A 27,867-nucleotide genomic window follows, 5' to 3' on the forward strand; every position below is an offset into this window, starting at 1 on the left:
ACTTGCGGCTCCCCCTGGGGTTGAGACAGAACGTAGTAACTAATATCGAAACAAGGAAAAGACATTTCTCCTCGAAAACAAATATGACCCTCTAAATTCACCAGCTCAAAAGTTAGGAAAGCAGATTCTACTCTAGCAGTGAAAGGGCTGTTGTCAATATTCTACCTTTAATTTTATGCTAGTGCAGCTGAATGCACGAATTTAATTCATTACAGGTCAATAATGAATAATAATAATAATAATAATAATAATAATAATAGTAATAACAATAATAACATTGATTTGTATTGCGCAAATATCAATCCAAGAAATTTTTATCTGCGGATTACATTGACTCAACAAAATCCTAAAAACACCTAGTACATATTCCAATTAACAAATCGTCTAATTTACAAATCGTTCCTAATAATTATTAGTAACAGGTCACATCAAATCGTGGCAGACGGAGCGTAAGGCACACAGTACCGAACGGTTTCTATCATTCTTTGAACGCTCAATGTGAAACAGACAACCAAACAAGAACAAACCACTGTAAGAATATCTCTGTTTTTGAGAACACATCCCAAGTTGAGAAATGCAGTTGTTTCACATATCCAGATTTATTCATTCACAACCTATGAGCGTAACGATAGAGAGATTTAGAATCGCATTTACGGCAAACGGCAATTTGATATTTGCGTTTATGTTTTCTTGAAAAAAAAAAAAACGGTACATAGATGAAAATACTGCCAAACAATTCTGGCCTCTGATACTAATGAAAAACTGCTCAACTTTACTGAGAAACTGAAAGCAGCGCGCGTCAAATGAAGGATAAACATAGTCACGTCGTCATTCTGCCGTTCGCCGTTCGCTTCTAAATATCCCTACCTTAATTTATTTTATGCGATTGTTACTCATTGATCATTACGTTTTTGGGACTTGTTTTACAATTGCTGAAGCGGTTAGAATAATTAGTTGTCAGGTTGGAGGAAAGAATATAGTTTATGAAACTCCTTACTGAGAAGAGGGTGAAAGAATTGGAACCGCGACCAGGAATAGAACTGATTAACACAAATTTAAATTCAGGACAGGACAGCTTGTAGACAAAATCATTCATTACCCGTACCCTCTGGTAATTAATCAGGACAGAACGAAAAGTCAACGGAAAAAGACTGTCCATAACGTCAGTAGAACACAGAACAATGGACTGGGCTAAGACACGACTCGCTCTTCAGACTAGACAGTGTGGAGCAGGCCGTCTGGTCTTTAGAAGCAACAATAGTAATATGTTCTAGACTCGAACCCTTAATTGCACAACACTAAGGAAGCGGAGTGTTTCTATTCTAAGTTCTCGTATTTTCCTTGCCCCATTGTTGTCATAAACTTGATTCTATCCACACGGAGTCGCTGTCACGTAGCGGTGCTGTTTGTTCCGACAAGTTGATTTCTGTTGTTAATTTAGTGTTGGTAATCCGCTTCCGCTCGCGAGAAAAAACACCAGCCTTGAAAAGGACAACTCCACAAATAACAACCAAGACGAGGAGCACTACACAGCTAATCACTGCAATTGCAGTTTGTGTCAGGCCTACAAATAAACAAAAACAAATCGTTTTTCCGTTTCTAACATCGTTAAATGCCACAAGTGAACCTAACAATTACAACTCTTGAAACCAAAGAGTACCTCCACCCGCCACACCCATCTCTATCTCCAACGTTCGATCTCGATGGTGAGAAGAAATATAATAGAGCGTTTTCATTCACATGACTACTGGCCATATTGGTTTACTGAAACAAAAGAAAGTATTTGCATAAAAATAGAGTTCAATTCCCAGAGGTTTAGTTTGGGACACCAACATGGCCGCCATTTCTTTGTTTTGGGACGCCAACATGGCCGCCGTGACGTCATGTGAAAACACTCTATAGGATTTGATATAAATACTGTGGATTGCAAACAGACCAACCTATGGGCAAACATTTATCTCATTTATCTCATATAACTTATATTCAACTGAAAAGAAAACCGTACCGCTAGCACAATGACACAAATGATAGATCAAGAATGAACTCTCCACTAAAAACTAAGCGTTATTCTTAGTAACTAAATGACAGACCGATGCGAAGGCAAAGACAAAAAAATCTTTCACCTCGGCGGGAATCGAACCCACGACGTCCGAATTTGATCAACCGCAAGCCGTGGGTTCGATTAATATTCCGCCGAGGCCGAAGATTTTTTCCTGTGTCTCGTGTGGTATTCGGTCGTATTCCATAACCTTACATCAACTTTACCTAAGATAGTTGGACGTTTGTTGTCATATCAGGTATGAGTTTAGTGAGATAGATCAGTCCGAAAGTACCCTGCTAGCAGAGGTTTCTGTCTGGCAAATCCTTTAGCATGTACGAAGTCGTTCGCGTCTCTCAGTAGTATTTCGCTTAGTTGACTACGCGAAATACTAGAGACGCGAACAACTTCTTACATGCTAAAAGATTCGCCAGAAAGAAACCTCTGCTAGCAGGGTAGTCCGAAAGCAGCGACGGTCCGAAAATACAGAGGTTAAATGCTGCTAAATCGGACAGAGACGCCGGAACTTGTCCATTCAGCTATACCGTTAATTGGTAAGAACGCCACTTAAAGAAACCAACACAAAAGTGCAAATAGAACAAAATAGAATCCCAGCTGGTTATTTAAATCACATGGCCTAAAATTGAAGACGGGTCTGTCGTGCAAAACAAATCCATCAAAAAGTGAGAGTGGAGGATTCCAACCAGGTACCTCTGGAATGCAAATCTCAAGCCCCAAAAAGCCATGCTTCTTGATAGAAAAGAGCAAACTAATTCACCCGACGGTGAAAAAAGGTCTAAAAGGCATCGACCTTAGGTCTCGAGCCACCGAACTTCTGATGGAAGGTCAGCTGTACTAACAGTTGTTCTATCCGAGGAAGACTAGGAACTAAATAGCAGATACCAAAAGCTCACCTTTATGGTGACTAGCCGCTGGATCAACAGGCGCAGCGGTAAAATCATCAGTTACTGCTCCAGTGCTAACTCCTAGTTATCAAAGGATGAAAGAAGTAAAAAGAAGCAAACCATAAATCAAAGATTGTAAAGGCAAGGAGTAGAAATTCGCCTGGCCTCCAGTGACAATTACTGAGTGACCTTGCCGGTTTCTTTGCAATATTTGAGTGAGAACGTGACATTAAAGAATAAATTGACAAGCGTGGCAACGTTCTGTCATACAACTCACAAACCTGTGGCCTTAATTGGATTGCGGAAAAATTGGAATGAATGTTGCTTTTTGAAGCACGAGAAAATATGAGAACGAATCCAATTCATGTGGTAACAACTCCGACATTCGAATGGAAGCCACACTGTTTAACTAAGAGTATCACGATGTGACTACGATGTTGTAAATCTGAAAAGTCGTTCTCTATTGGTCGTCCTGTGTTCAGCAAAATGCAGGGGCGAGAGACTGGCTCAAGTTGAGTTCACACGACAAAATAAAGTTTGCAAACTCGTGTTGGCAAATACAAGTTGTCGTTTGTAAACGAGACGAGACAGCAACGAGGGACAAACATATTGTCAAACTGCTGGTCACCTTTTTGGCGATTTAGGCGCTTTGGCAACACCCGCATTTCACGTGAACGCGTTTACTTGAAATTCTAGAAAGCGGAATGTATAAAAAAAAATTAAAGTGAACCCATTAAGATACAAAAAATATATGAAGACAACAACAACAACAACGACAACAGAACAGTTAAAAACAACAAGTCATTTGACGATCGAAGGACTAACAATTCTTTCGGAGCTGAAATTAAGAGAGTTCAAGTCCACACAGAGAATATGGAAAAGGTATAACGATACAAGAAATAAATATTAAAGGATTATTTATACAGAGCACGACCACGAACGCGGCCATTGCAACTTGCCGCTGGAAAGTTTGCACAAACCACCGTTCATACAGAACGCAGTAATTCGGGCTGTGACAGCCGCAACGTGTGCTGCCATACACCATCTCATGAAAATGGCAGCAAACGCTTCAGACACAGATTCTGATGACATTTTGGCATTTTACTTCTTCACATGGAGGAGGACAAGAAAGAGGAGATACAGGCGTATATCTGGGTGTTTTTCAACTTCAAAAATTAGCATTTCAGTTTTGTCTGACATGTCCACAACCGGTGCGCAACAATGTCATTTTTTTGCGCATACCGCGTGCAACCAACTGGGCCGCGTTTCACGAAAACAAACGACCTGATTGGTTCACAAGAAATAGTTCGTGCGACCATAGCCTAAAAATTCGCTCCCAAGGCAATCCTGCGACGTTCAGCACGAACCAATTTCCAGCCTCGTTCGCGGTCGACTTTGGTATACAGCTATTTCAATTAACGTTGTCGGATAAAAGCTTAAAGCTCAAAGACATCTTCAAGGAGGCTGTCTCCACATCCACTTGAAATCCGAACATTTCTTTCATCCAAATGGCTCACCATCGTATTTCTTCACTGAACTGACGAGGCAAAGCTGGTTTTGATCAACTTATTCATAAAAAAATCCCCAGAATCTTGAGGTCTTGCCTTACAGCTTAATACTTTGATCCGACAATGTTAATTGAAATAGCTGTAAACGGATTCATACAAATAGGCCATTTGCTGTTGCTGTTAACCTCATAATGAAAGCGAGGCTAAGTGCAAAAGCTTTTCATATGGAAATTTGTTTTGTTTGCATATGAATGAAAAACTAATTTTAATAATAAAAACTGCACTTAAATTCGCTTTTATAATGAGGTTCACAGCAACTCGGAACTGGCCAATTGCTTATACGCAATCCAATGCGAAGGCCACGTTCGCGGTCGTGCTCTGTAAAAATAAACAGGCCTTTACTCACGCGGTGTTGTTCTGTTTCTTACTGATCTTGGGACATGAGGGTTGCGCTGTAATGGGTCAGTAGCCGTCCCATAAAGAGCTAGAGTCCATTTCCATAAATGACCTAAAATAAGAGAAGTTGAACAATTTGACAAACCAGCTACTATTACACTTAGACTACTGTAATAGGGGTCTGTTCTACCGAGAAAACCAACCACATTGTAGAGAAAACTTCAATAACATTGTATCACCCAACACTCTGACTGGGTAAAATAACCAAGCTAAGAATTCGCTACTTCTGTTCTGAGGTGTAAGCGGTTTTTCCAAGGTGCATTGCACGCTTTCTCTCCTCTGCGCGGACTAAGAAAGAGTGTAGTAAGTTGTGTAGTCTAAGAAAGTCACAAAGAAACATGTTCACACAAATGTCTACTGTTGTATGCCTGAGCTATAGACCTTTTTCATAAATGGCGGCCGATTTATTGTTCTTTTCAATATATGTTAATTAGCCCTTCTAACCTCATTTCAGAGTAAAAATTCTTGTGAATTTTGCACATGCTGACGAGGCTAGTAGGGCTAATTTTCATGAAAACAAAAGAATAATATATCGGCCGCCATTTATGAAAAGGGTCTATTTCCCTGTACAAACTCAAACGATCTAATAATAATAATAATAATAATAATAATAATAATAATAATAACAATAATAATAATAATAATGTTTAATGCTTATATTGCGCTTTTTACATCTAAATATGATCAAAAGCGCATCACAGTAATAAAATAATACATAACAATCTAATAATAATAAATAAATAACGGCCATATAAGAATTGAAACCTTAACAATATTACAATATATCCATCTTACAAATACTTATAAAGAAAGGAAAAAGCTACTAACCACACTTCTATAACACACCACTGAACGCCTCTCTAAAATAATGTCTTTAACATGGTTTTGAAGGTGTTGAAGTCAATCTGGCTTCTAATGTTTGCCGGCAGGGCATTCCAAGTCTTGGGGGCAGAGGCTGAAAAAGCCCTATCTCCTAATGTACACTTAAATCTTAATGAAGATCCTGCAGCAATACCCCTAAGTGCATTGAGCGTAATGACTAGCGTTTGCTATGTCTTACAATAAAGGATCAAGCAGGCTACGGTTAATGTAAAACAGCCTATTGTACTCGGGTCGTGTGCAAGTATCCTGGCTTATCTTAGAACATTCCAGGTCACTTGTCTTTACTCTGAGATGCGGCCTGTGACCTAGCTAGTATTCGCGCGTTCAATGCCTAGCGCTGCCCATCACATGAGCTGAATTATCAGATGATGCTTTGAAGTTAGCAGAATGTTAAGCAACGCAAAGCTGCATTTTCTCTCCTAGGAAACACTATCATCGAAAACTACTCCCATTTTTCATCGTTATGCAAAACACTGCTAAAGCTGGAAGAAAAAGAAGCACAGTTTATCTCCATCGTTTTCATTCCGCCTGCTGAATCTGCGTTGAACCGTATGCCTTTCCTACAGTACCTGTATGGAAATTCTCACCTGAGAATCCGTGGTAAGGGTAACGGCTCTGAAGGCGCAATCTCCAAGTCCCTTGAGGATCTTCACCCCAAAATTGCAGGCTGAGTATCGGCCAGTCATTAAAATTGCTCGCAACGACATCATTAGCACGATAAGGAAGGATCTGGGAGGTGGTTCCGCTTGGGGAGGTTAAAAAGGCTTCTAGATAGCCACGCCTGGCAAAGTTGGCTTCAAGAATCACTACCACGTGCTCTAAATACCGAATGCTGCTCTCTTGGCCACAGTTATCATCAGATATTGTTACATTTACTTCGAGATGCCTAAAAAATCTGAGACAAGACAGCAATTTATGAACACGGATGTTTTCTGAGAAACAAATGGCACAAGCAGTAACAAGGTATACTTCACTAACCCCTTAAGGTCAGCACACACGAAGGGACTAGTCCCTGCGACTATTCCCACAGTTAAAATATTCACGTAATCAGCAATACGGAATTTTTTACCTGTTTAAAACACCCTCTGTAAATATGGCTCTCGCATGGCTCTCTAGAGATCCCGATTGCTTATTTAAGTATAAATTATTCTGGTTCTTTTTGCTTCTTTTGCCAAGTTACGCGCTCTGCCTTGGCTGGTAGGATATTTTTATTCTCCCTCCTCCCCTTCGGCGACGTTTTGCATTGCCTTCCTCACTGTCTTGCGTCCTCCTGCCTAGGCTTAATTTTGCTTCTCATATCTTAATTCCGCTTAAAAGGCGGTGAGTGGTATTTTGGGAGTGAAAATGGGTTACTAGTCCCCGCGACTAGTACCGGGGACCAGGTCCTTTCGCGTGTGTGCTACCCATTTTGATTAAAACTCAAGTCACAGGGACCACATTTTGGTCCCTGTAAAATTCAAACTAGAATTCGTGACTGATTCGTCCTCTCAAATTATGTTTGTCCCTTCGTGTGAACTGTTCGTCGGACAAGTCCCTACGACCAAATAAAAATAAACCAATCGCTGATCAGCGTTATATTTTCCCGCCCAAAATTTCCCACTAGAATTTCGCCAATTTCACTGAATTGAGAAGAATGCACGAGATATTCGGGTTTTGTTATACAAGCTACCGCCAGTCCTATTTGAAAATTTACTCGGATCTTCTAGCTTTTTTGTTATTGAATCTTTAATTTTTTTAGTTGTTATCAACAAAATACGACTCTGCAAAAAAATGGCTTTACCGAAATTGCAAATGTGCAGTAAGTACAGCAGTGAGTGTGTTGTGGTTTAATAGGCCATTTTACTGTTGTGTGCTTAGTGACCTGGCCTTGGATTGGAAGCGAGGCTGGAGGTGACCTTGTTTTGATACAGACCTCACTGCTTTTCATATGTAGATCATACTGTTATTATGCTAACTAGTTCGCATTTAAATATGAAAAGAAGTGAGGTTTGTATCAAAACAAGGTCACCCCCAGCCTCGCTTCCAATCCAAGGCCAGGTCACTAAGCACACAACTGTAAAATGGCCAATTCTATCCTTGGTTTAAATTTTATTTTTCATTTTTTTTTGTTATAATTCATTATCATAAATTACCATACCCAAGTACGATAGCAAGATAAAATTCAAACCATAGTTAACAACAGGAAATGGTTATGAAGTCTGACAAACTTCTTTGTTATATGTTTTTGTTAGCATTTTTGGCCTTGACCTTGCACAAACCACCATAGATCTTGAATTGTTATGGAGCAACTGACCAATAGAAACGTTCCTGTTAACATTTTCAACTGTAGTGTGAACATTAATGGTCGCGACCCTTCCAACATAAATTGCAGCACCATTGTTTTCATAGCAACGTTTCATCATAATCAGTCCCTCAATTAACTATGTTTAAACCAAGGATATCTGTATAAGGGGAGGGAGGCTAACATATTTAATAACATAAGAAAAAGATTGTAACTGTAATTAGTATATACCACGCAAGTGAATAGTACTTTTCGCGCGCTGATTGGCTAGCTCGGAGGTGATTAGCCAAGTACTATTCACCTCCGAGCAGCCGAAGAGAAACAAGATGGCTTTCTGTTTCGCCATGGTTACTTAAGAGGAAATATTTTCTATAAACAAGGCGGCTGTTAAAAAAAATACATAAATGACAACAAAGTTTGGTTTAACGACATTAAATGGTAAGTTATTTAATCTTTTCAACCTCGTATTCTAAGGCGAAAAATGAAATACAATCAGGAGCCATACAATCCCTTGTTTACGAAAACTGCAGAGCACTAAAATTACAATGAAAGCAATGAAACATCTAATATTTTTCAGCATGGTTTCAACAACAAGACGAATTTCACAGAATAATTGAAGAAATGACAAGTGTCTCCAAAAGTTTTGTCTGCAAGAAAGCGAGACAAAACTTTCTACAGTAAGAAACCGCTTACCGCGTGGCGCGCGAGATTTTAAAATTTCGTACCATTTGTTGGTATACATGTCTTGTCAGAAGTAAAATAATAATCAATGTATAAGTGTAAAGTCTTTCCGTTAGTAATGTAGCAGTATAAGTGAAGCACTATCAGTAAAATTATTTAAAAAAAGGCGATAAAATAAACGTTTAAACCAAGGATAAATTGGAACCACAACACATGCTCGTGTAAAAGCCCTTCGTACCTGTCCCCTGTAGGTTTGGCTATCTCACATTTGATCTGCTCTGGAACTGTATGCCACGCTATTGAATAATTCACCATAACTGCCGCATCCATGAGTCCAAATCCAACATAACTGCTAACTATAAAGCAAACACTAAGCCTTAAACAAGGACACGGATTACAAAAGGAACCTCCGCCTCTTCAAGCCTCCTACCATTCTACTTTTTACAATAACTGTCCAAATTCCCGCTCGCTGATTGGCTTGTAGCTATTGTCTATAAGAACACAGACAATAAAAATGACGTTAGATGTAACGCGCGCGCTTTCTCAACGAAAAAAATAGCCAATTCCGCTCGTACGTTTTCCATGTTATTGTAAAAAACAAATCGACGGCAGTTTTCTATCGTCTATACTCTTATAGACCATAGAATGACGCCATAAGATGTCGAAAACTTGGCAGTGAAACCACTCGCCTGCGGCTCGTGGTTCCACTTGAGTTTTGAACATTTTTTGACGTCATTTTATGGTCTTTAAGAGTATAGACCATAGAAAACTGCCGTCGATTTGTTAATTAGACGTTGAAGCATTGATTAAATAAGTTATCCCTTATATACAGCGGTTTCTCATTGGATGGTTTCCATCCCCTTCTCATCTGATTGGTTGGGAGAATCTGCCCAGCACTAAAACGTTTCCTTACAGACTTAAACGTCAACACATGTTGCTGTAACTTCGCGCCTTTGGATAAGACCCTCAAAATACTAAATAAATACAACCACTCAAACCAAATGTATCAAAACAACACAGTATTTCTCTAAGGGGACGGGGAGAAGAACTTTCTCTGCCTACTCACCCCACATCCCCGCGGCATTCTTCATCCAGTCACCAGAACGAGGCACATCAGAATTGGATGAGTAAGCGATCAAGTGCTGCACATCACGCCATGTAAGACCGGGACTAAAAACAACATAGAGAACAAGAAAATTGCATACAGGAGAACTGAACCTCTTCTTACATTAAATTGGCGGTCAGGTTCCACAGACCTCAATATGGTAATTCCAGATAGTCAAGTCTACAATAAACTAATTTTTGTTGTTTTATAATATAGTAAGGCTAATTTACACATTCCAAAATAAACATTCGAAGACATCCTGGCTTCATTTTCAAGTCAAAAAAGGTCAATGTTTAAGTGGAGTTAATTTATACAATTCGATGCGTCAAAACTTGACGCTTGAACATTGACCATATTTTTTTTACTTGAAAATGAAGCCACGATTTCTTCAAAACGTAGTCTCTTTTCGCTAAATTTTTTTAAAATTGTTTCTCTGCCGATCTACCCGCCCGATAAGTAGGTTTAATCGCATGGACAATTTACACGTTACAATTTGTCGGTCGATTTGTTTTCTCAGTGTAGTTGTAGTGAGGGGTGAAACTCGGCCTGATTCAAAACATCTCTAACACTCTTGTGGCTTGGTGGCAGAGCATCCGAACTTGTAATCGGAAGGTCTTAAGTTCGACTCCTGATAGGAGCTCGCGGATTTCCTTGTTTTCGAAAATGCCTGTGTCACTCACTGGATAATAAATCAATTTCACTGCCACAGACAAATCGGACCAATGTTCCTCCTCCTACTCATTTTCTTTGTCAAACATTGTCAAATCGGACGGGTAAATAACCCTCAAGGATCGTTGCTGCTGTTGTTGTTTTAGGTAGACAACTCCATGATACATACATGGAGTCATCTTTGCCCCTGTTATGACAAGAATGCCATCACTCACTTAGCTTCCAGTGTTAACGCTATGATCCCAGAGGCCATTGCAGTCGCCGCAGACGTTTGTGAGAATGTTGAAGTGCACGTGCCATTCAGGTTTGAGGTAATCTGAGAGATATTTCAAATATTTTGAACATTTGCCGTCAGATCGAATCTGATAGAAATTTTACCAAAGATACTAGTTTCGGAAACCATTACCGGCTGATAATTTCAGGAGAAATAGAACGAAAGTTAAACCGAATAAGTGCATTTTGACTAATATTTAGGCAATAAATGCAAGGAAACGGTGGTTTGTTTCAGTTATATTTCGATATAATTCTATATCATCGTCAGACTAGGTGACAATGCGGTAGCTAAAGTTTAAATACTAAAAGGGTGGTAAATTAGCATCAATAGGCACGTGAGACACGCGCTCACGGATAAAGAAAGCGCTATATACAAACATCTTCGACAGTGTGATAATATCCAACACATTCAAGGCCTGTATAATTTACCAGACATTTTCTCCAATGAGACCGGCCCACCTTCTACGACCAACAAAGAATTTTTCACCGAAACCGTGCGTAGCAACACAAAGATAATTGACAGTGACGACAATTGGAACCTCCTTCTATACAAAGAAGCCTATCACATAAAACGTTCATCGCCATCCTTGAACAACGGCTTGAAGGCCAGCAGAGAACTCTGCTTATTCTCATGACAGTTTTTTTTTTCTCTTTTCGTTTTGTACTTACTTTATTCTCACGTGCCTATTGATGCTAATTTACCACCCTTTTAGTATTTAAACTTTAGCTACCGCATTGTCACCTAGTCTGACGATGATATAGAATTATATCGAAATATAACTGAAACAAACCACCGTTTCCTTGCATTTATTGCCTAAATATTAGTCAAAATGCACTTATTCGGTTTAACTTTCGTTCTATTTATACTAGTTTCGGATTCGGCGATTAAATATAATATATTGTCACTTCATTCGGGGAGTGGGAACACTCAAAAATAACAGATTCATGTCAAAACGCACTTTTTTTACAGAAATAAAAGTGTTTATTATACAGTCGAAGCTCTCCTTGCGACCACTCTTGTAAGCGACCAGCTCTTATTGCGACCACCATTGAGAAACCCCGCTTGAATAGTCATTTAAACTCTGTAATCAAAAGCTGCCGTAAGCGACCGCGACCACTTTTGGAATTACCAACTGGTCTTTTTCTTTGTTTTTAAGCTCTCGTAAGAGACCACTCAAAGATTCTGATGCTTAACACGGCAACTCTTTAATAACAGTATACACTTCGTGATCACATTTACAGTACTATCGCACTGCCTAACAATGTTCGTAGATCAAGATCTCGAAACTAAAATTCGAGATGATTTACGGCTGGATCAAGAGTGTTACCCTGAGACCGAGGTAGAGAGCTTTATGCTAAAAACTCTGGTAAGGGACCAGCTTCTATTGTTTCAGCTTTTGGTCCCTTACGAGATGGCATTCTCGTAAGCGACGCTTTATCCAATTCCCGTGGTGGTCGCTTACGAGAGCTTCGACTGTATTACACGCAGTGTGATTGGTCAATTTTGCGGGGCGTATTTCACTGTACGGCCCCCTAAATTTAAAATTTGTTCTTTTCCCGCGCGCCCAATTAACCTCAGAGATATAATAAATATCTTGATGGCCCGCGCGTTTCGCGCTTGGGCCATAAATCAACGGGAAAAAAACAGCATCCGTAACTTACTGCAGTACGGACCTCGAGCTCGGTAAGTAAGAGGTATTCAAGCACATTTTGACGGACGAACATAACGTAAAAAAACACAAAGGAGACTTAAATAATAAGGCTGTGAAAACATCTATAGGGAGGACTCACCTTCACCACTCAAATTGAATGGTTTAACATTTGATACCAATACATTTTCAATAAATTACATGAATAAATACACCACAAAATATTTCTGCATGACTTACGATAGCATCAAGTCCTCTCACGTTATCCTGGCTGTATGTGCAGGCCATTACCGCAGAACACCTCTCAGCGTATCCAGGAATACTTCCATTTCTACTGATTCCAGAAATAGCAATTGTGAACACACTGTTAGCGTAACCATTGTAGGCACAGTTATCATAGTTCCAGCCACCATTTCCAGCTGCGAACACAAAGATCGATCCTTTCCCTTGTCGTCCCTTTCGAGAGGAATGAAATCGAATGTTACAAAAGGAGCTGAATGCAAAAACGTGTCACAAATTGATAGAAGAGAAGTCTAAGGGAAAAGCGTTAAATGAGGTTGCAAGAAAATCAACAATCTACGCCTTATGTTGCAATCCTCGTCTTCAGCACCATACGAGACGAATCTAGTCTCACTTATCTCTCGCTGTAGGTCAGTGATTCAGCCGCGGCTACACGAGATATCTTTTCCTCTCGCAGACAAGAATTTTTTTTCTAAGAGACTTGGTCATAACAAGTGTGTTTGAAGAGGACCCACCTCGTCTGGGGTAGGGGGATTGTTGAAGACACCGCTTATCTCATTAACATTACCAACAAAATATTACTGGCTTCAAAATTTGATTTAAAACAGAAATATTCAGCTAGCAAGAGTCAGCATTGCTAGATAAACAAGAAAAGTGAATCTCCTTGTCATTTTTTACTGCTGGATGGAGGGGTGACTATGCAATAAAGACACCATCTTTCGAGGTTGAGTAAGATAATAAGACACCTTTTATACGTTGCTTTGATTGCAGTTTAATTTTGGAGTGTAGCGTTTCAGATTTGTTGTGCTGAACGATTTGAAGATCTTTGTGATGTAATGACCATCAAGTATCTAGAAGAGAGTATTTCTTGATGAAATCTGTGGCCACGTAGTACGCACTTCTGCAAACTTTATTTGCCGTTATATAATAGCTATGCAATGCTTTCGAGTGGTATACTATGAAATATCCCACGAGTGACTTGATTTTTCTTAGTATACACACGAGCCTTTAAGCGAGTGTGTATACAAAGAAAAATCAAGTCACGTTTGGGATATTCACGGTATACCACGAGAAAGCTTTGTATAACTAATTTTATCCCATGCCACTCATTGAATTAAAACAAAACGTCAATCTTTAATGCTTTAACAGCAAATGCAACCAGTGAAAAAATATTCAACAGATTGGCAACGTTTCCTGGAAGTGCGTAATTTTGATAAAAAATTAAAAAATATAAATAGGTACTGCTCGTTAAATGTATAAAAGCCTTTCAACAAAAGGCAAGAAGTATTCAGGAAAAAATTTGTAGGCCTCGAAGAATGCCAAGATTTTTTCGTGGAATATTACCCGTTACATACCGCAGAATAAGCAACGGGTTTCTTTAACAGCAAATGCAACCAGTGAAAAAATATTCAACAGATTGGCAACGTTTCCTGAAAGTGCGTAATTTTGATAAAAAATTAAAAAATATAAATAGGTACTGCTCGTTAAATGTATAAAAGCCTTTCAACAAAAGGCAAGAAGTATTCAGGAAAAAATTTGTAGCCCTCGAGGAATGCCAGGATTTTTTCGTGGAATACTACCCTTTGCATACCGCAGAGTAAGCAACGGGTTTCTAGCTTTCTGATTGGCTATATTTTCTATGGCATGGGATAAATTTTAATATTTGCCACGCGGCAAAATGTCACACTCTAGAATAAACCTTGCTTAACAAAGGTGATAGGGGGATGGAAAGTATATGTCAATTGCCATGGAGAGTATACGTCAATCTGCCATGGAGAGTGTTCGACATGTCAACTTTTGCCACATTCAATCCGTTCGTCGCTAGTACAATTTTCAACAAATATATAGAGGATCATTACACGGCGACGCGAAGATATGAATTAACACGACAAAATGAAATTCATATCTTTAAGCCACCATGTATTTTTTTTTTTTTTTTTTTTTATATAGGCAAATATATCGCTCGCCATTTTTCACTTTTGCACAAACAACCGTGAAAAAGCGGGAAATGACGTCATCAATATCCTCACTAGTGAGGATATGGAAAATATGCCACCCGGTTCCCGGATATAGTTTCGTATGAATTTTACGAGTGGTGTATTTTCCAGTAAAACACTCCAGTCTATATAATAAAACATTTTCTCCGGTAGATTAGTTATTATTTCTGTTCAGCCATACTAACAGTTTTTGCACCCTCCTGCAACTGTTCGTTGGCGAGTTTTCCAGGTCCACCCATGGTCCATCCCAAGTCTTCAGGGCCCCAACTACATGAATAGATGTCTATGTGCTGCCGATTATGCTCAAAGGCTAAAGCTTCCATGGCATCTGTAGTGTCGTCGTCATCATCTTCAAATAAACGAATGCCTGTAAAAAAAGTAATAACACCTACAGATCATCGCGAAACCTCCAACAGTTTTTTAAACATTTGACATGGGCCAGTTAGCGAAAATTCATCCCTGGAAAGAACGCCTTAAAATTGATAAATTTGCTGGGAGAAGGTGGAAACCAACAAGGGTATGCATTCACAAAGTCCTGAGATTTTACAGACGCTTGTTTGGTGGGAGGCACAAACTTGCCCCCCCACCATATATACAAACGTTTGTAAAATTTTGCAACATTGCAGAGCTTTATCTTCGCTCGCTATTGACATATCACTTTCAAACTTGGCACGTTTACGAATTTTTAGGCGCTCTTTCCAGTAGTGTCAATGGATGTTCACTAACAGCTCCTTATCTAAAACTGAAAAAAAAAAAAAAAAAACTTGTAGGGTCTATTTGTGTTGAAGAATTAAGCACTGCAATGCTAATTGGGGACACTATAAATCAGTGAAAAAAATATACAAACTGAAAATAACATTGTTAAAAATCCCAACTGGAGGGAGGCAAACCAGTTGGCTACTTACAAAGCGTGGCCTTGCATTTGAAAATGGGGCTAACATGAAACATATCCAAGTGGTCAGAGCCGGGACTTGAAACCAACCCCTAGGCCACGCCGCCTCCCTGTGAGCAACATTTTATGACATTTCCGTTATCATTAAAATACATACTTTGATTTCTTGTGTAACCATTTTAGATGACTTTATGCACGAACACTATGATACAACATTATGCTTCGTTGACTTTATTTTAATTACGAAAGAGATACACAACATAAAGTTCTCTTACTCTGCCGTAAACTTCCCGCGATTTGTAGCCTGTGTAGCCAGTGTGTAGCAAGCGTTTGAGTGGATTTTTGTGTGGTTTTCGCTGTATGAACGCGGCGTCAAAACGGCGAAAGGCCACAAAACCTCACTGAAACACTCGCTACGCAGGCTAGCAATAATTCTGTCGTACTTTGCCGTGACTTCATAACTCATGTTCTACAATGTGGCCTATAAGAAGTCACCTTGTAGTGAACTCTAAGTTGAGTTCTTCTTAGCCGTTATTAACCATAATAAAATCAGTGTTTTGTGCTCGCATCACACGATACAAACATTTGACGGAATTTGAGTGATGTTTCAAAAGTAGTTCATATCTAGCCTTTTCAATTTTCCCAACGTCTTGTTGCGTTTGCTCCAAGTTGTTTAAGCACAGCCGCCATTTTCTATTTCTGGAACGGACGATTTTAGGTAGAGCATTTTTCTATTATTTTCAAGCTGAAACCAATTTAAGGACGGTGTCCACTTTTGTTACTGCGCATACGTTCTGCGCATCTCGAGATGCTTGGATTACCTATGGGTAATGCTTACTAATACAGGGATATTTTTGAGCGGTTTAAAATTATGCGGAGAAAGCTGAACTTAGCAAGTGCTCTTGGTATCCAAAAAGAAAATTGGGGGTAGCCATGCATTTTTCAGAGATAATAAAATTCAATTTAAAAAAAAACGCCATACATTGCTTTGTATCTTACTGCTTTTACAATAATTGTTGCTTAATTATCTCTGAAAAATGTGTGGTTACCCCAGTTTTCTTTTTGGATTTCAATAGCCCTTGCTGAGATATGCTTTCCCCGCATAGTCATAAACCACACAAAAGTACTTCTGTATTTAGTAGACACCGTCCTTAAGGCGGGAGTAAACCTGAAAGCCGTTTTCACGGCGCTTAAAATCGGTTTAATGGAAATATCTCGTTCGCATTTCAAGCAGTACAAAAACCCTCCGCTCATATCACAAACCAATGTTTTGGGGTGTTTTGTAAATTTTTTGGTGATTTTTAGGTATATTTGGGAGGAGACAGTTTTTCTCAAAAGAGTAGTAAATCTTGGAGAAATAAGAAATAGTTAAGATTTTATGTAGTTTAACATTAGAATTTGAAGTTAAAAATTGATATATGGACACCCAAACAGTCCCCTACCAACCTGGTGTGCTCTTGCGTTGGGGGCAACTGTCTGTTGGTGTTCCAAAAATAATTTTCTTTCTTTTATCCCTTCTTTAAACCACATAAAATTCCATTCAAATTCATGTTTATCCCCACCTTAAATGCTCTTAGTGTTTTCTGTTTTAGAGCGGTTTTCAATTGAGTGTCGAAAGTAATTTCGCGACTGCCTTGGTTTTGTATTACTACGTTCTATGATTGGTTAACAAAACGCGCCACTTTCTGAACCAATGGGAATCCAAACCAAAACCAATCGTGTTTGGCCGCACGCGTTTTCCCGCGTTTGACGCCGTCTACACGTATTTGCTTCGAATTCTGATTGGCTCGTTGTGTTGTTTACATCTGTTGCGATTGGCCAGAGTAATTACTTTGGTTTTGGTTTTACGACACTCAATTGAAAACGGCTCTAATGAACTCAGCTAAACTTTATTTTAGTAGTGTGGATGTATCAAAACGAAGTCGAATCTTCTCATTAAGCCTTTAAGCTGTGATATCAACATGCAAGTTCCCCTCACTGGTCTCTATAAACTATCTGTGGTAAGTTGGGAGAACTTATTTAAGAATCAAGGAGTTTTATCCTTGGTGATCGTGTCCTTCACTCTCATAACCTGTTTGCTTGATCAAGTAGAACTGTTGTTAAAAGGAGAGTTACAGTCAACCCAGGTCACGCGTGAACAGTATTTCCAAGAATGAAATGAACATTCGAATTTCTCTTTGTGATGTCCGACGTGTGAATGGAATGTTTGCCATTTCTCTGGAAATCGTTCCGAGAAAGACGCATTAACTGAAAAAAAGATTTAAAATACTTGGTTGACATATTCAATTTTGCAATGTAAAGAGACATTCATAACTTTATACCGTCAATAAGCTAGGGAAATTTATACGGGAACTCTGAAATCTCGTTGGCGATTTTCAAAACTGACATGTAAATTTCAAAACTCCGTTCAAATTTAAAAAATATCGTTCACGCGTGACCTGGGTTGACTGTATTTAAAGATGTTGGTCACTACTTGGATTTAAAGAGTTAAACAGGTTCCCACTATGAGTTTTGGGCCGTTTGGAGCAAGTAAACTGTCCATCATGAGGAAGTGTTGGTATTGAAGAGATGTTTATCATTTATAAGGAGCCAGTCTACAATACCTCCAAGGTTGGCATTAAAGGCCACTCCAACTCCACATTCACTGTTATTAGCAGAAGCAGCAATCACTCCACCACAACGGTTACCGTGCCTGAAAAAAAATTATGTTAAATGTACCCAAATGTTTGAAATAGGGTAAACCACACTCCATGAAGGATCAAAGAAATGGTAATTAAAGCTACAGTGTAGGGATGAGGATTACAAAAAAAACCACCAAGATTATTATTTCGTTGCTTTATTTGCCCAAAAAAGGTTGTTAAAGTTAGGGAAAACATGTTTTTAATATTTACCTTATTGGTACTTAATTTCGCGATTTTGGCGAGACATTTCGCGGGATTTTATTTTCTCGATTTCAATAGGCAAACATGAAAAAAAGGGCATTCAATTTCGCGATTCAAGCATTTGAAACTTCATTTTACTTCTCAAAAAGTCTGAACTTTTTAAAATTTCTAGATAAACTGGAACAAGCAAATCGTATATTTAAAAATTAACTTTTATGTATATTATAACGTGGATACGCATTGTCTCAGTACGTAGTTCAATTCGCGGCATGTTTCTAAAACATCAGCTGTGATTTGAATTTTCTATATGGGTGTTTAAATTTCGCGAGGATTTTTGTTCGCGGGTCTTTAATTTCGCGATTTTTTTTACAATCGCGAAAAACGCAAAATTAAAGACCCGCGGAATTAAGTGTACCAATAAGGTAGCTCTTCCTTTGCTGTTGTGGACCTGTTTGATTTTTTATTTGTAATTTGCTGCACTTTTTAAATTATTTAACAATTGCTGTAAATAAGAAATGCTTTTAATTTTGTTTTGACTTTAGAATAACTCTAGCTCTGAATGATTGCCAAAAAAGCATTTTTGATTGAAACAAAATGTCTTTCTTACCCTGAGTTATTTCCCGCTGGGTCAGGTGTGTCATCCAAATCAACCAGATCCAAACTTGCAGTGGGATCCTTGAATAAAGATTGTGACATTTAAGGACGGTGCCTACTAATACCGAAGTATTTTTGCCCGGTTTATGACTGTGCGGAAAAAGCAGATCTTAGCAAGGGCTATTGAAATCCAAAAAGAAAATTGGGGGTAACCACGCGTTTTTTAGAGATAAATAAGCAACAATTATTCTAAAAAGCAGTAAAATATAAAACAAAGTATGGCGGTTTTTTTTTTTCAAATTGAAGCTAAAAAATGCATGGTCACCCCAAACTTTCATTTTAGATATCAAGAGCAATTGTTGAGTTCTGCTTTCTCTGCATAGTTTTAAACCGCGCAAAAATATCCCTGTATTAGAAGGCACCACCCATAGGAAACCCGAGTATCTCGAGATGCGCAGAACGTATACGTAATAACAATAGTAGGCACCCATCCTTAATAATAAAATTCTAACCTAGGCTAATGATGCATGGGGGATTCTTATTTATAGTTGTGGAGTAGATGGCTCTCAGGCAGGTGGGTCCAAACCTGTCCAGAAGGGACAGAGGAAAGAGAAGAGATAGACAAATGGACAAATTAGGAAGTAATAATATTAAAAAAAATATATTTCTCAAACTCATCAATAATTCATCAAGCCAAAACAAAGCAAATCACTACCGTGAAGGAGGTTTAGAAATGCGATCTTAATTATCATAAAATTTTGCCAAACTTCTGCTTTGAATTTCTTCAAGAATTATCAATAGTTTGAGAAGCTAAATCAAACACTCGAAAGAGCGTTGCATCCTATTTCCAAACACCTCAAAGTTGGTTAAAAAATCTCGGCTGCGCCTCGTTTTTCCAACCCAGGCGCGTAGGAGGGGGGGTGCGAGGGGTTCGAACGAACCCCCTTTGAAGATCATTAATGGCGGAAGAAAAAGCACAATGAGGAGGTTGAACAACTACATGAGGTGTACCATGCGAGAGAGTAGAATGTCCGCCCTGGTTCTAATGCATATCAAATATGATATGCCTGTCAATCTTGATGAGATAGTCAATTTGTTCGAAGGCCTACAACCGAGAATGATGCAGTTTACCAGCTTGGTGTATCAGCAGATCGAATAGCTATCAGAACTTGACAGGGCGCGGAATGTACATTGAACTTTCTTGTTTAAGTTGAAACAATTATGCCGTAGAAATGATGTATATAGCTTAAAAAGCTGCTGTAAAACTAATTTGTGATTCGCCTAAAATGGGTCTCAAAATGCAGGAAATGAGGTTTCTGGGAACCTAGATTTTCAAAAATTTCCGGGGGAGCATGCCCCCGGACCCACCCAAGTAAGAGCGCCTCCGGCGCTCAGCAAGATTTTGGGCTCAACGAACACCCCTATCTAACCCTTACCTACGCGCCTGCCAACCTACTTCTCAGTGTTTGGAAATCGGATGACACTCTTCCTCGTGTTTGATATATCACTTCTCAAACTCATTAATAATTCATCAAGAGAAAACGAAGAAAATCACTACCGTGACTGTGGTTTGGATATGTGATCCTAATTACCATAAAATTTTGCCAACTTTAGCCTTGAATTTCTCCAAGAATTATTGGTCATTTGAGAAGCCATATCAAACACTCGAAAGTGTGTTTCATCAGATATCCAAACTACTCGAACCATATCCAACCTACTTCTTATGTTTGGATATCTGATGAAACACTCTTCCTCGTGTTTGATATATTACTTCTCAAACTATTAATAATACTTGGAGAGATTGAAAGAAAAAGTTCACCAAATTTGATGATTATTTTAAGATCACTTTTCCAAATCTCACTTCACAGTAGTGATTTCATTTGTACTTTTACCTTCATGGAAGAGAAATGAGTTTGAGAGGGCAGATCTAGGATCTTATGATTAAGAAGGGGGGGGAGGTACATCAGTCAGCCTGAGTCCCTATGAAGGGTAAGCTGCTGTGCTACACCTACACCAGAAAATGTTTAACTAATATAGCTTGTGAAATAGGGCATTTCTGTATTTTTAATTTCTCACAGTAAGAGAATTTGCAATCCTCTCAGCCTCCCAGCCAGGATCTGCACCTAGGAACAAATTTTGTAAATTTGTATAGGCACTTTAATTTGCAACAGAGCAAACCAAGAGCAGGACCTCCCTCCTTCTCTGGCTTTGTAAGTGGGACACATTATTTATGCTGCTGCTGACGTGGTGATTGTTTCAGTGAAGCAACATGGCTCAGTAAATATAAGGCCAAAAAAATTATTTTGTATCTCATGGTGTTTTATACTTCCCTTCTCATCTAAGCTTTCTAACCCATGTAAACATATAAAATGTCCAGAACAAATATCGCCTTAGGAAACCTTACTTTAAGCTAAGGTGTCTTTATCACTTTGAGATGCTCGAGAACCCTACCCCACCCTGCCCCCCTACAGAAAAAAAATTGGGACTTTCCACCTTTTTTTAAACCATGAGATATGAAGGTTGAGATTTCACTCTCCACTATTTGTATATTTTATTAGCAAGCCGACTGGCAGCACCACCAGTACTGTTCTTTCTAAAAATCAACTAGCAAACGATAATTTGCTAGGATTTAAATGGCAAGGTTTAGTCAAACCTAAAGAAAATACATCTGGCTCCCTGGGTTCAGGTCAAAATTAAATTTACTCCACAAAATTTACACACATACATAATTATCTCTGAGGTCAGGATGCGACTGTTCAAGACCATCATCCACAACTGCTACAACAATGCCTTTGCCAGTGATTCCTTGTTGCCAAACCTGGTCGATATTCATTCCTTTGCCGTCAAGAGAATTCTGTTTTAAAAAAACAATGAATGGTGCTGAGTCTGTTTAAGCTTTTTGTGCCACTTGCATGTATGTTTGGCTTGGCTGGCTTTAACTTCAAACCCTCAGATTCAAGGTAAAGTAAAGTGAGTGACACACAGTTCAACATTCAACATTTCTGTGAAGGTTACAACTTTTTTTACTGTAAACATGTTTCGGATCAAAATTTGTCCACTTCATGTTTACCCAGGGTTAGCTTATTAATATCAGGCTTTGAACAACTAACCCCAACTCAGGTTCTTATACTGAAAAGAAATAAGAAGTAATATATAAATATTTACTCCTCCCTCTACCCCAGCTCTCCCCCCTCCCCCCCCCCCCCCCATGCAGAAGGATCATTGCAGTGTGACAATTGCCATTTTATTAGGTTTCTCAGCCGATGGTACACCAGTACCCATTAAATAAACACATACTTCTAAATAAAGAGAGACCATCAAGTAAAATTATTTTCTAAGGAAACAAATTATGACAGAGACCTAAGTTTCATACAGTTGCTCAGTGAGAGTCTGCAGTTTTGTTATATGGTCAGAATAACTCTTAACTATTTCTAACCAATCAAACTTCATTAATTTCTGGTTTTAGCTTGTGTCGTAATGAGTGGATAATTTGAATACCGGTATTTAAAGTAGTTGATGTACTCACCAAATACCAAACCTGGTCACTCCATCTTGGATCATTGAAGGATATGGGGACATGGTGATCATAAAGAACTTTCCTTTGTTTCACTTGTTGGGCGAACCAAGTGATCTTCGTCATTGTTGTTAAAAAACAAAAGAACAGGCAAAAAAATAAATTAATCTATGCACAATTTAATTGTCGCTTGTTCTATGTACAATTTATTCTTATTTGAAAAAGGCAAATACTTAACACCTTTCATTTCCAGGAAACAGGTATGAGAATGGGCAGTTCTAATTACATACATGTACAGCATTTTGGTCTGCAAATCAGTACAGGGAAAATCATATAGTTTGGTCTAAAAATGGGTAGGAGCTTCAAGAGCCACTGCACACCCCCTAAAAATGTTTTAACCCTTTTAAAGTCCCTGAATATCAATACTCAAATTCTCTTCACTGTTCTCATACAATTCTTTTGTTATTAGTTGGGAGAATTTGTTTCAACATCAAGAAACTTTATCTTTGATGATCATTTCCTCCATTCTCGTGTCCCATTAATTTGATTAAGTAGTGACCTAATGTAAGGAGAAATTAGATGCTTGTCACTATTGGGAATTAAATAGACAATAATACATGGGCGCGTGGAGATACGGAATTAATCTTCGAGTGTTCACATCAATGCGAACGAGTGAGAATTATCCACTTGAACAGGAGAACATAAATTCCAATCTAAATCTCCAAGCGTCCATGTATTATTCTGTTTATCATATAAACAAGAATCAGCCATTCCATAAACATATCGTGGAGAACTCGATAAATGTATTTCATTGTTTAAAAAACTCCGGTGAAAACTCGGAGCTCTACAAAGTACAGTAAAAAAATAAATACAAATATTAAAAATGTTCGGTATCTTGTTCAAAATATAAAAGACATTAAAGATAAATGGTTAAAATGTTCTCAAACTATCAAAATATCGTATTTTTACTTGTGAAAATATATGGATTTTCTCAGTGGCAGGAATCCTAATAAAACACTGGTGTTTATATAACAAAGGGTTTTAAGTTTGCCCTAAGAAGGCCAATGCTCATCAAGAGGGCTCACTTGTCACTTCGGGCATTAAGGGTACATGTATGTCAGAATCTACAAAAGTATTAATTAAGTGATAAAAATTGAAAAAATCAATAAAAAAAACATACCGAAGGTTCTTGGATCAGACCATCCTCAACTAAGCTGCTTGGCTTAGAACAAGTATTAGGAAGGCTTTTGTGCTCAAACAGATAGTAATTGGCAGAAATCTAACATTAAAGGGAGAACTAATCAACAGAACAGTACGTTGAACCTTGTTCAAATATTTACCACTTGGATATGAGAAGTTAAACACATTGTTTAATATAAGGCATGCCTAGATTGGTCTCCTAAAATTACCAATGTGGGGAAAATGAACTTAATAATTTAGCTGCCAATCCCACCCCCCAGCACCATTTTCAAGTAAGGTTAGTGGCTTTTTTTATATAACATAATTATTATTAATTAATATAATAGCTTCTCTCATATACAGATTAAATTTAGACAGATTCAAAGTTTAAGTGAATTAAGTCAGGCACCAGTGGTCTAGTCAGGTTAGGGTGCCAGAGTTGTAATCTGGATGTGCCAGGTTCATTAGTCTCACTGACTGACCACTTGGGTTAAATGAATGGTATCCCTTTTTTCATATCCAAGGTCACTCTATATAATTGGCCAACTGGTTTGGCTTTTGCTTGCTAGGATTTTCAACAAATGTTATAAGTGCACTTTGTGTGTTTTAATCAGAGCTGTCAGCCCTGTACCTGTCTTCACCTATCTTGCCCATTTCAATTTGACTTCTTACTGTTAAAAACAGTGCCTAAGTTAACAAAATATTTGAAGTTTCCTTTCAGAATGAGATAATCACTAATTTGTTGCTAACGTAAGGCATTAAATCAACTGTGATGCAAATTCCTGTGGAACTGCAGACCACAAACCGTATACAGAGAGAAAATCTTCATTTTAATGAGTTTTGCTCGATTTGTAAGGTAATGAACAAAACTAGGGAGGGATACTTTCCTTTTCTCCTTGAAGCTCCAAATGTATCTGAGATTGAACATGGCTATTTTTGCTAACCTACGTTGGACATAGGAGGTCAGGCAGAGAAACAGACTCACTTGTTGGACATTACACCACTCGATTTCATTGAGATTGCATAATAATTATTAAGACCTTCATTTATCACGGTAATTTAACATTTTGATGTAGGCCAGATAATGTAAAACTTATAAATGGCACCACTGGACTTAAAAATACTCGTACAAAGGCCAAGTTTGATAGTCTTGTCTTTAAAACAAATAATAGAGTCAAGTTGTCTCCCTTTTTTGGGAACACACTCTGTACCGTGAATTAGTATCCTCAATAACGGGAGTCTGTAAAAGCGGGAATTTATTTCAATCAAAAGTCTGCAATTTATATTTGCCTGGGATCTAGCTGCTGTTCATATTATCGGGATGTCTGTAATAGCGAGGTGTCCACAAAGCGAGAGTTGACTGTATATAATTCTGTAAATTCAGGACTTTTAGCAGACATTTGTTTGAAAATGATTAAAACTTGGCCATTTCTATACAACAAATGTCTATACAAATTATATCTTTGCAATTTCAACAAACAAGACCCTGAAAGTTTGCCTTTTTTAAGGTGCTCAATTGCAGCAGTGTCAATAATATCATTGTACTATATGGTCAGGACTACATCAAAATTTTAAATTACCGTGCAGTGATAAGGGAGAATGTAATATTCTGCATGTATTGCATTTGGTAAACATAACAATTTCCACTTTTTTGAGTGCATAAATCAATGCAGCCACTAATGGGCATGGTTCGAATTAAGTTGTACTGACAAGAACTCTGACAGGTACCTTCATTTTGTAAGTGAATCCATATTTTTCAGCCATTCTCATTGCCTCATTGACATCTGCATTTATCTGCACTGCCCATGTATTAGTGTACTTATGGTCCATAAATGCCATCACATGGCCATCAAAGGAGTCCAAAACAGCCAATACAATTAACAACCACATCTGATGTACAACAGGATAAATGCATATTAAATAAAACTCTGAAATATTTGGGTTAATGTACAGACAATTGGGATACTTTAATTTTAAAGATATCAGATTACTTGAGTATTCTGAATTAAAAGAATAAAAGGATTACAACTGCGTGAATGTGTGACCACATTGCAGCTTTTGATCTGGAATTACCGCTGTTCAGTAATACAATTCTCATAATTTTAATTCAGAAATACTAATCAATTACATTATACAAGGGAATCTCAAAATCTTCAACTTTCAACAAACATGATTTGAGAATTCCACTATACAGTGTTTTAATTATACCTGAATAACTGGCCAAACACTAGGTGTGTACTATCATGCATGAACTAGAGGATTGTGGGGCTGGAACAGGCTCTCTTTTTCACGACTGTTGTCCCTTCATTCAGCACAAATAATTTACCTATCAGTATTTAAACTTTCTGAGAGAAATAGGTGATGGAAGCTGAAGGTTGTGCACAATGGCTCTACAAAAGCGGAGACAAGATGGCAGAAGGAAGGTCAACCACACCGGAAACAGGTAATCTTGACGCAGATGGTTTGATTCGCTTGGACCTGAGAAGCCTATATATTATTTTCTAAAAGTTTGCTATAAATATGGTATATTGGTAACAGGATTCACTGCTCCTTCAAAAACTGTTTTTCAAGGGGGCTACAACAACAACATTGCATCAATAGAAACTAACAACAATTATCAAGAAATGAAAGGAAATAGCCATCACTTTAAAACTCATGATCAGCTTGAACTCAACTTGAACTGATAATAATAATATTATGGATTTGCCAAACCTTATGCAACTTTAGATAACAATAATAGTTTTAATTTCTAAGCTTTTAAAGCACAAGTTTTATGTGGTAAACTTAAGGTAGTGTGCGATAGACTGAAAGACACTTGCTTAGGTACTGTCTGACTGTCTCGATCAGTTAAATCTAGAGCACAAAAAACTTACAAGTAGTATAGAAAGTACAATAAATCATAGAATTGAACTGATGGAATTATTTCCATACCTTATCCATGCATAAAACCTGAAACCCAACGGAAACTCTGTACAACGAAGAAACAAAGAATTAAAATTTAAGCTTACGTGGAAAGAAGAGAAGAATAAACAAGTCTTTGTTACCAAACGAACTTAGTTTGACAACAGCTGGTTAAACAACTTGTCATGATTATGTAGCTGACCCTGAAAGTACAGCTGTTTTATAAGCTAAGTCAAAATCTGTAACGACGCCAAAATTTATATAGCGCTCATATGCGACTTGTAAGTACAAATCTTTATTCAAAGTTCGTGTTGTAAACGGGAGGGTACGTATCATGGCGTCGACTGCTTGCTGAAGTTAGACTTGGTCGGTTTTTGGATTAACTACGTACACAGAGGCAGGAGATCAGACTCGACTTGCACACACTCAAGACCTGGTTACCTTCTACTTTATATATTGCTAAATCGAAGTGCTTATATACATGACGGTAGCTAACTATACGTGATTTAAGATATACAAGAGAGTATAAGAGGTTTCCGTTCTAGTAAACACACAAATTCGGACAGTGAGCATAATAAGGTATTCCTCAATCTAACTTATTACTTACGCAAATCCCACGGAACTACAGTGCAGGTGTGCAAAACCATCACGTCCTACAAAAAATCCTTCGCGTAGAAGGGACAAGTTTCTACGTTCTTCCTTATAGATATCATGAACCACAATTTCTATTCTCTCTTTCTTTCTTACCTTGATTCCGACCCCATTTTGCATCGCCACAGAATTATCGAGCAGTCATGCTCACTTGCTCAGCTCAAGCTTATTCAGGCTTATTTTAAAAAATTCATTAAACAATTTGGTGTTGCTTTACGCCGACGGATCTTGAAGTCGTTCCAACATTTTAGAAATGACATCCAGAATGCCACTGTTTTTATTGAGCAGCCAAAAGAAGTAACAACAAAATGCAGAATCACGATCCCGCCATGTTCAGTTGGGGCTTAGTAACCTCTCGTATTGTAAACTCAAGACGTTTGGAACACGGAACACGGGAACAGTCTTACAAGAGTGATTTCTTCTAATGTACTGGTCAACCAGGAGCCCGTTTCTCAGAAGTCCCTGTAATTTCCAGGCCCGATAAGTATATTTTTAAATGTTTTTTCGCCGATTACACAGTGATTACAGACATGGTACTTGGCCAATGTTTTCATAGAATTATAAGATTTG

The 27,867-nt window shown here is 38.2% G+C and overlaps 1 protein-coding gene across 2 annotated transcripts; it reads right to left on the reverse strand.

The window, feature by feature from the left end:
- Positions 1-148: 148 nt before the first annotated feature.
- Positions 149-27,725, reverse strand: LOC146478113 (proprotein convertase subtilisin/kexin type 4-like). 2 transcript variants are annotated; one of them, XM_085112836.1, is made up of 17 exons: positions 27,394-27,724; positions 26,677-26,713; positions 25,474-25,635; positions 23,747-23,845; positions 22,579-22,683; positions 21,778-21,906; positions 19,066-19,133; positions 18,180-18,268; positions 14,870-15,051; positions 12,688-12,903; positions 10,741-10,841; positions 9,818-9,921; positions 8,990-9,107; positions 6,377-6,684; positions 4,858-4,959; positions 2,953-3,024; positions 149-1,564 (listed from the first exon to the last, which is right to left on the reverse strand). In XM_085112836.1, the coding sequence occupies exons 1-17, from the start codon at positions 27,408-27,410 to the stop codon at positions 1,356-1,358; spliced, it is 2,118 nt and encodes a 705-aa protein (XP_084968962.1). In that variant the 5' UTR covers positions 27,411-27,724; the 3' UTR covers positions 149-1,355. The 2 variants fall into 2 exon arrangements, with proteins under 2 accessions (XP_084968962.1, XP_084968963.1); XM_085112837.1 differs by lacking the exon at positions 26,677-26,713 and having other exon boundaries at positions 27,394-27,725.
- Positions 27,726-27,867: the final 142 nt, after the last annotated feature.

Source organism: Pavona decussata, unplaced genomic scaffold (assembly GCF_977016875.1).
Source record: "Pavona decussata unplaced genomic scaffold, jaPavDecu1.1 SCAFFOLD_67, whole genome shotgun sequence".
Lineage (NCBI taxonomy): Eukaryota > Metazoa > Cnidaria > Anthozoa > Scleractinia > Agariciidae > Pavona > Pavona decussata.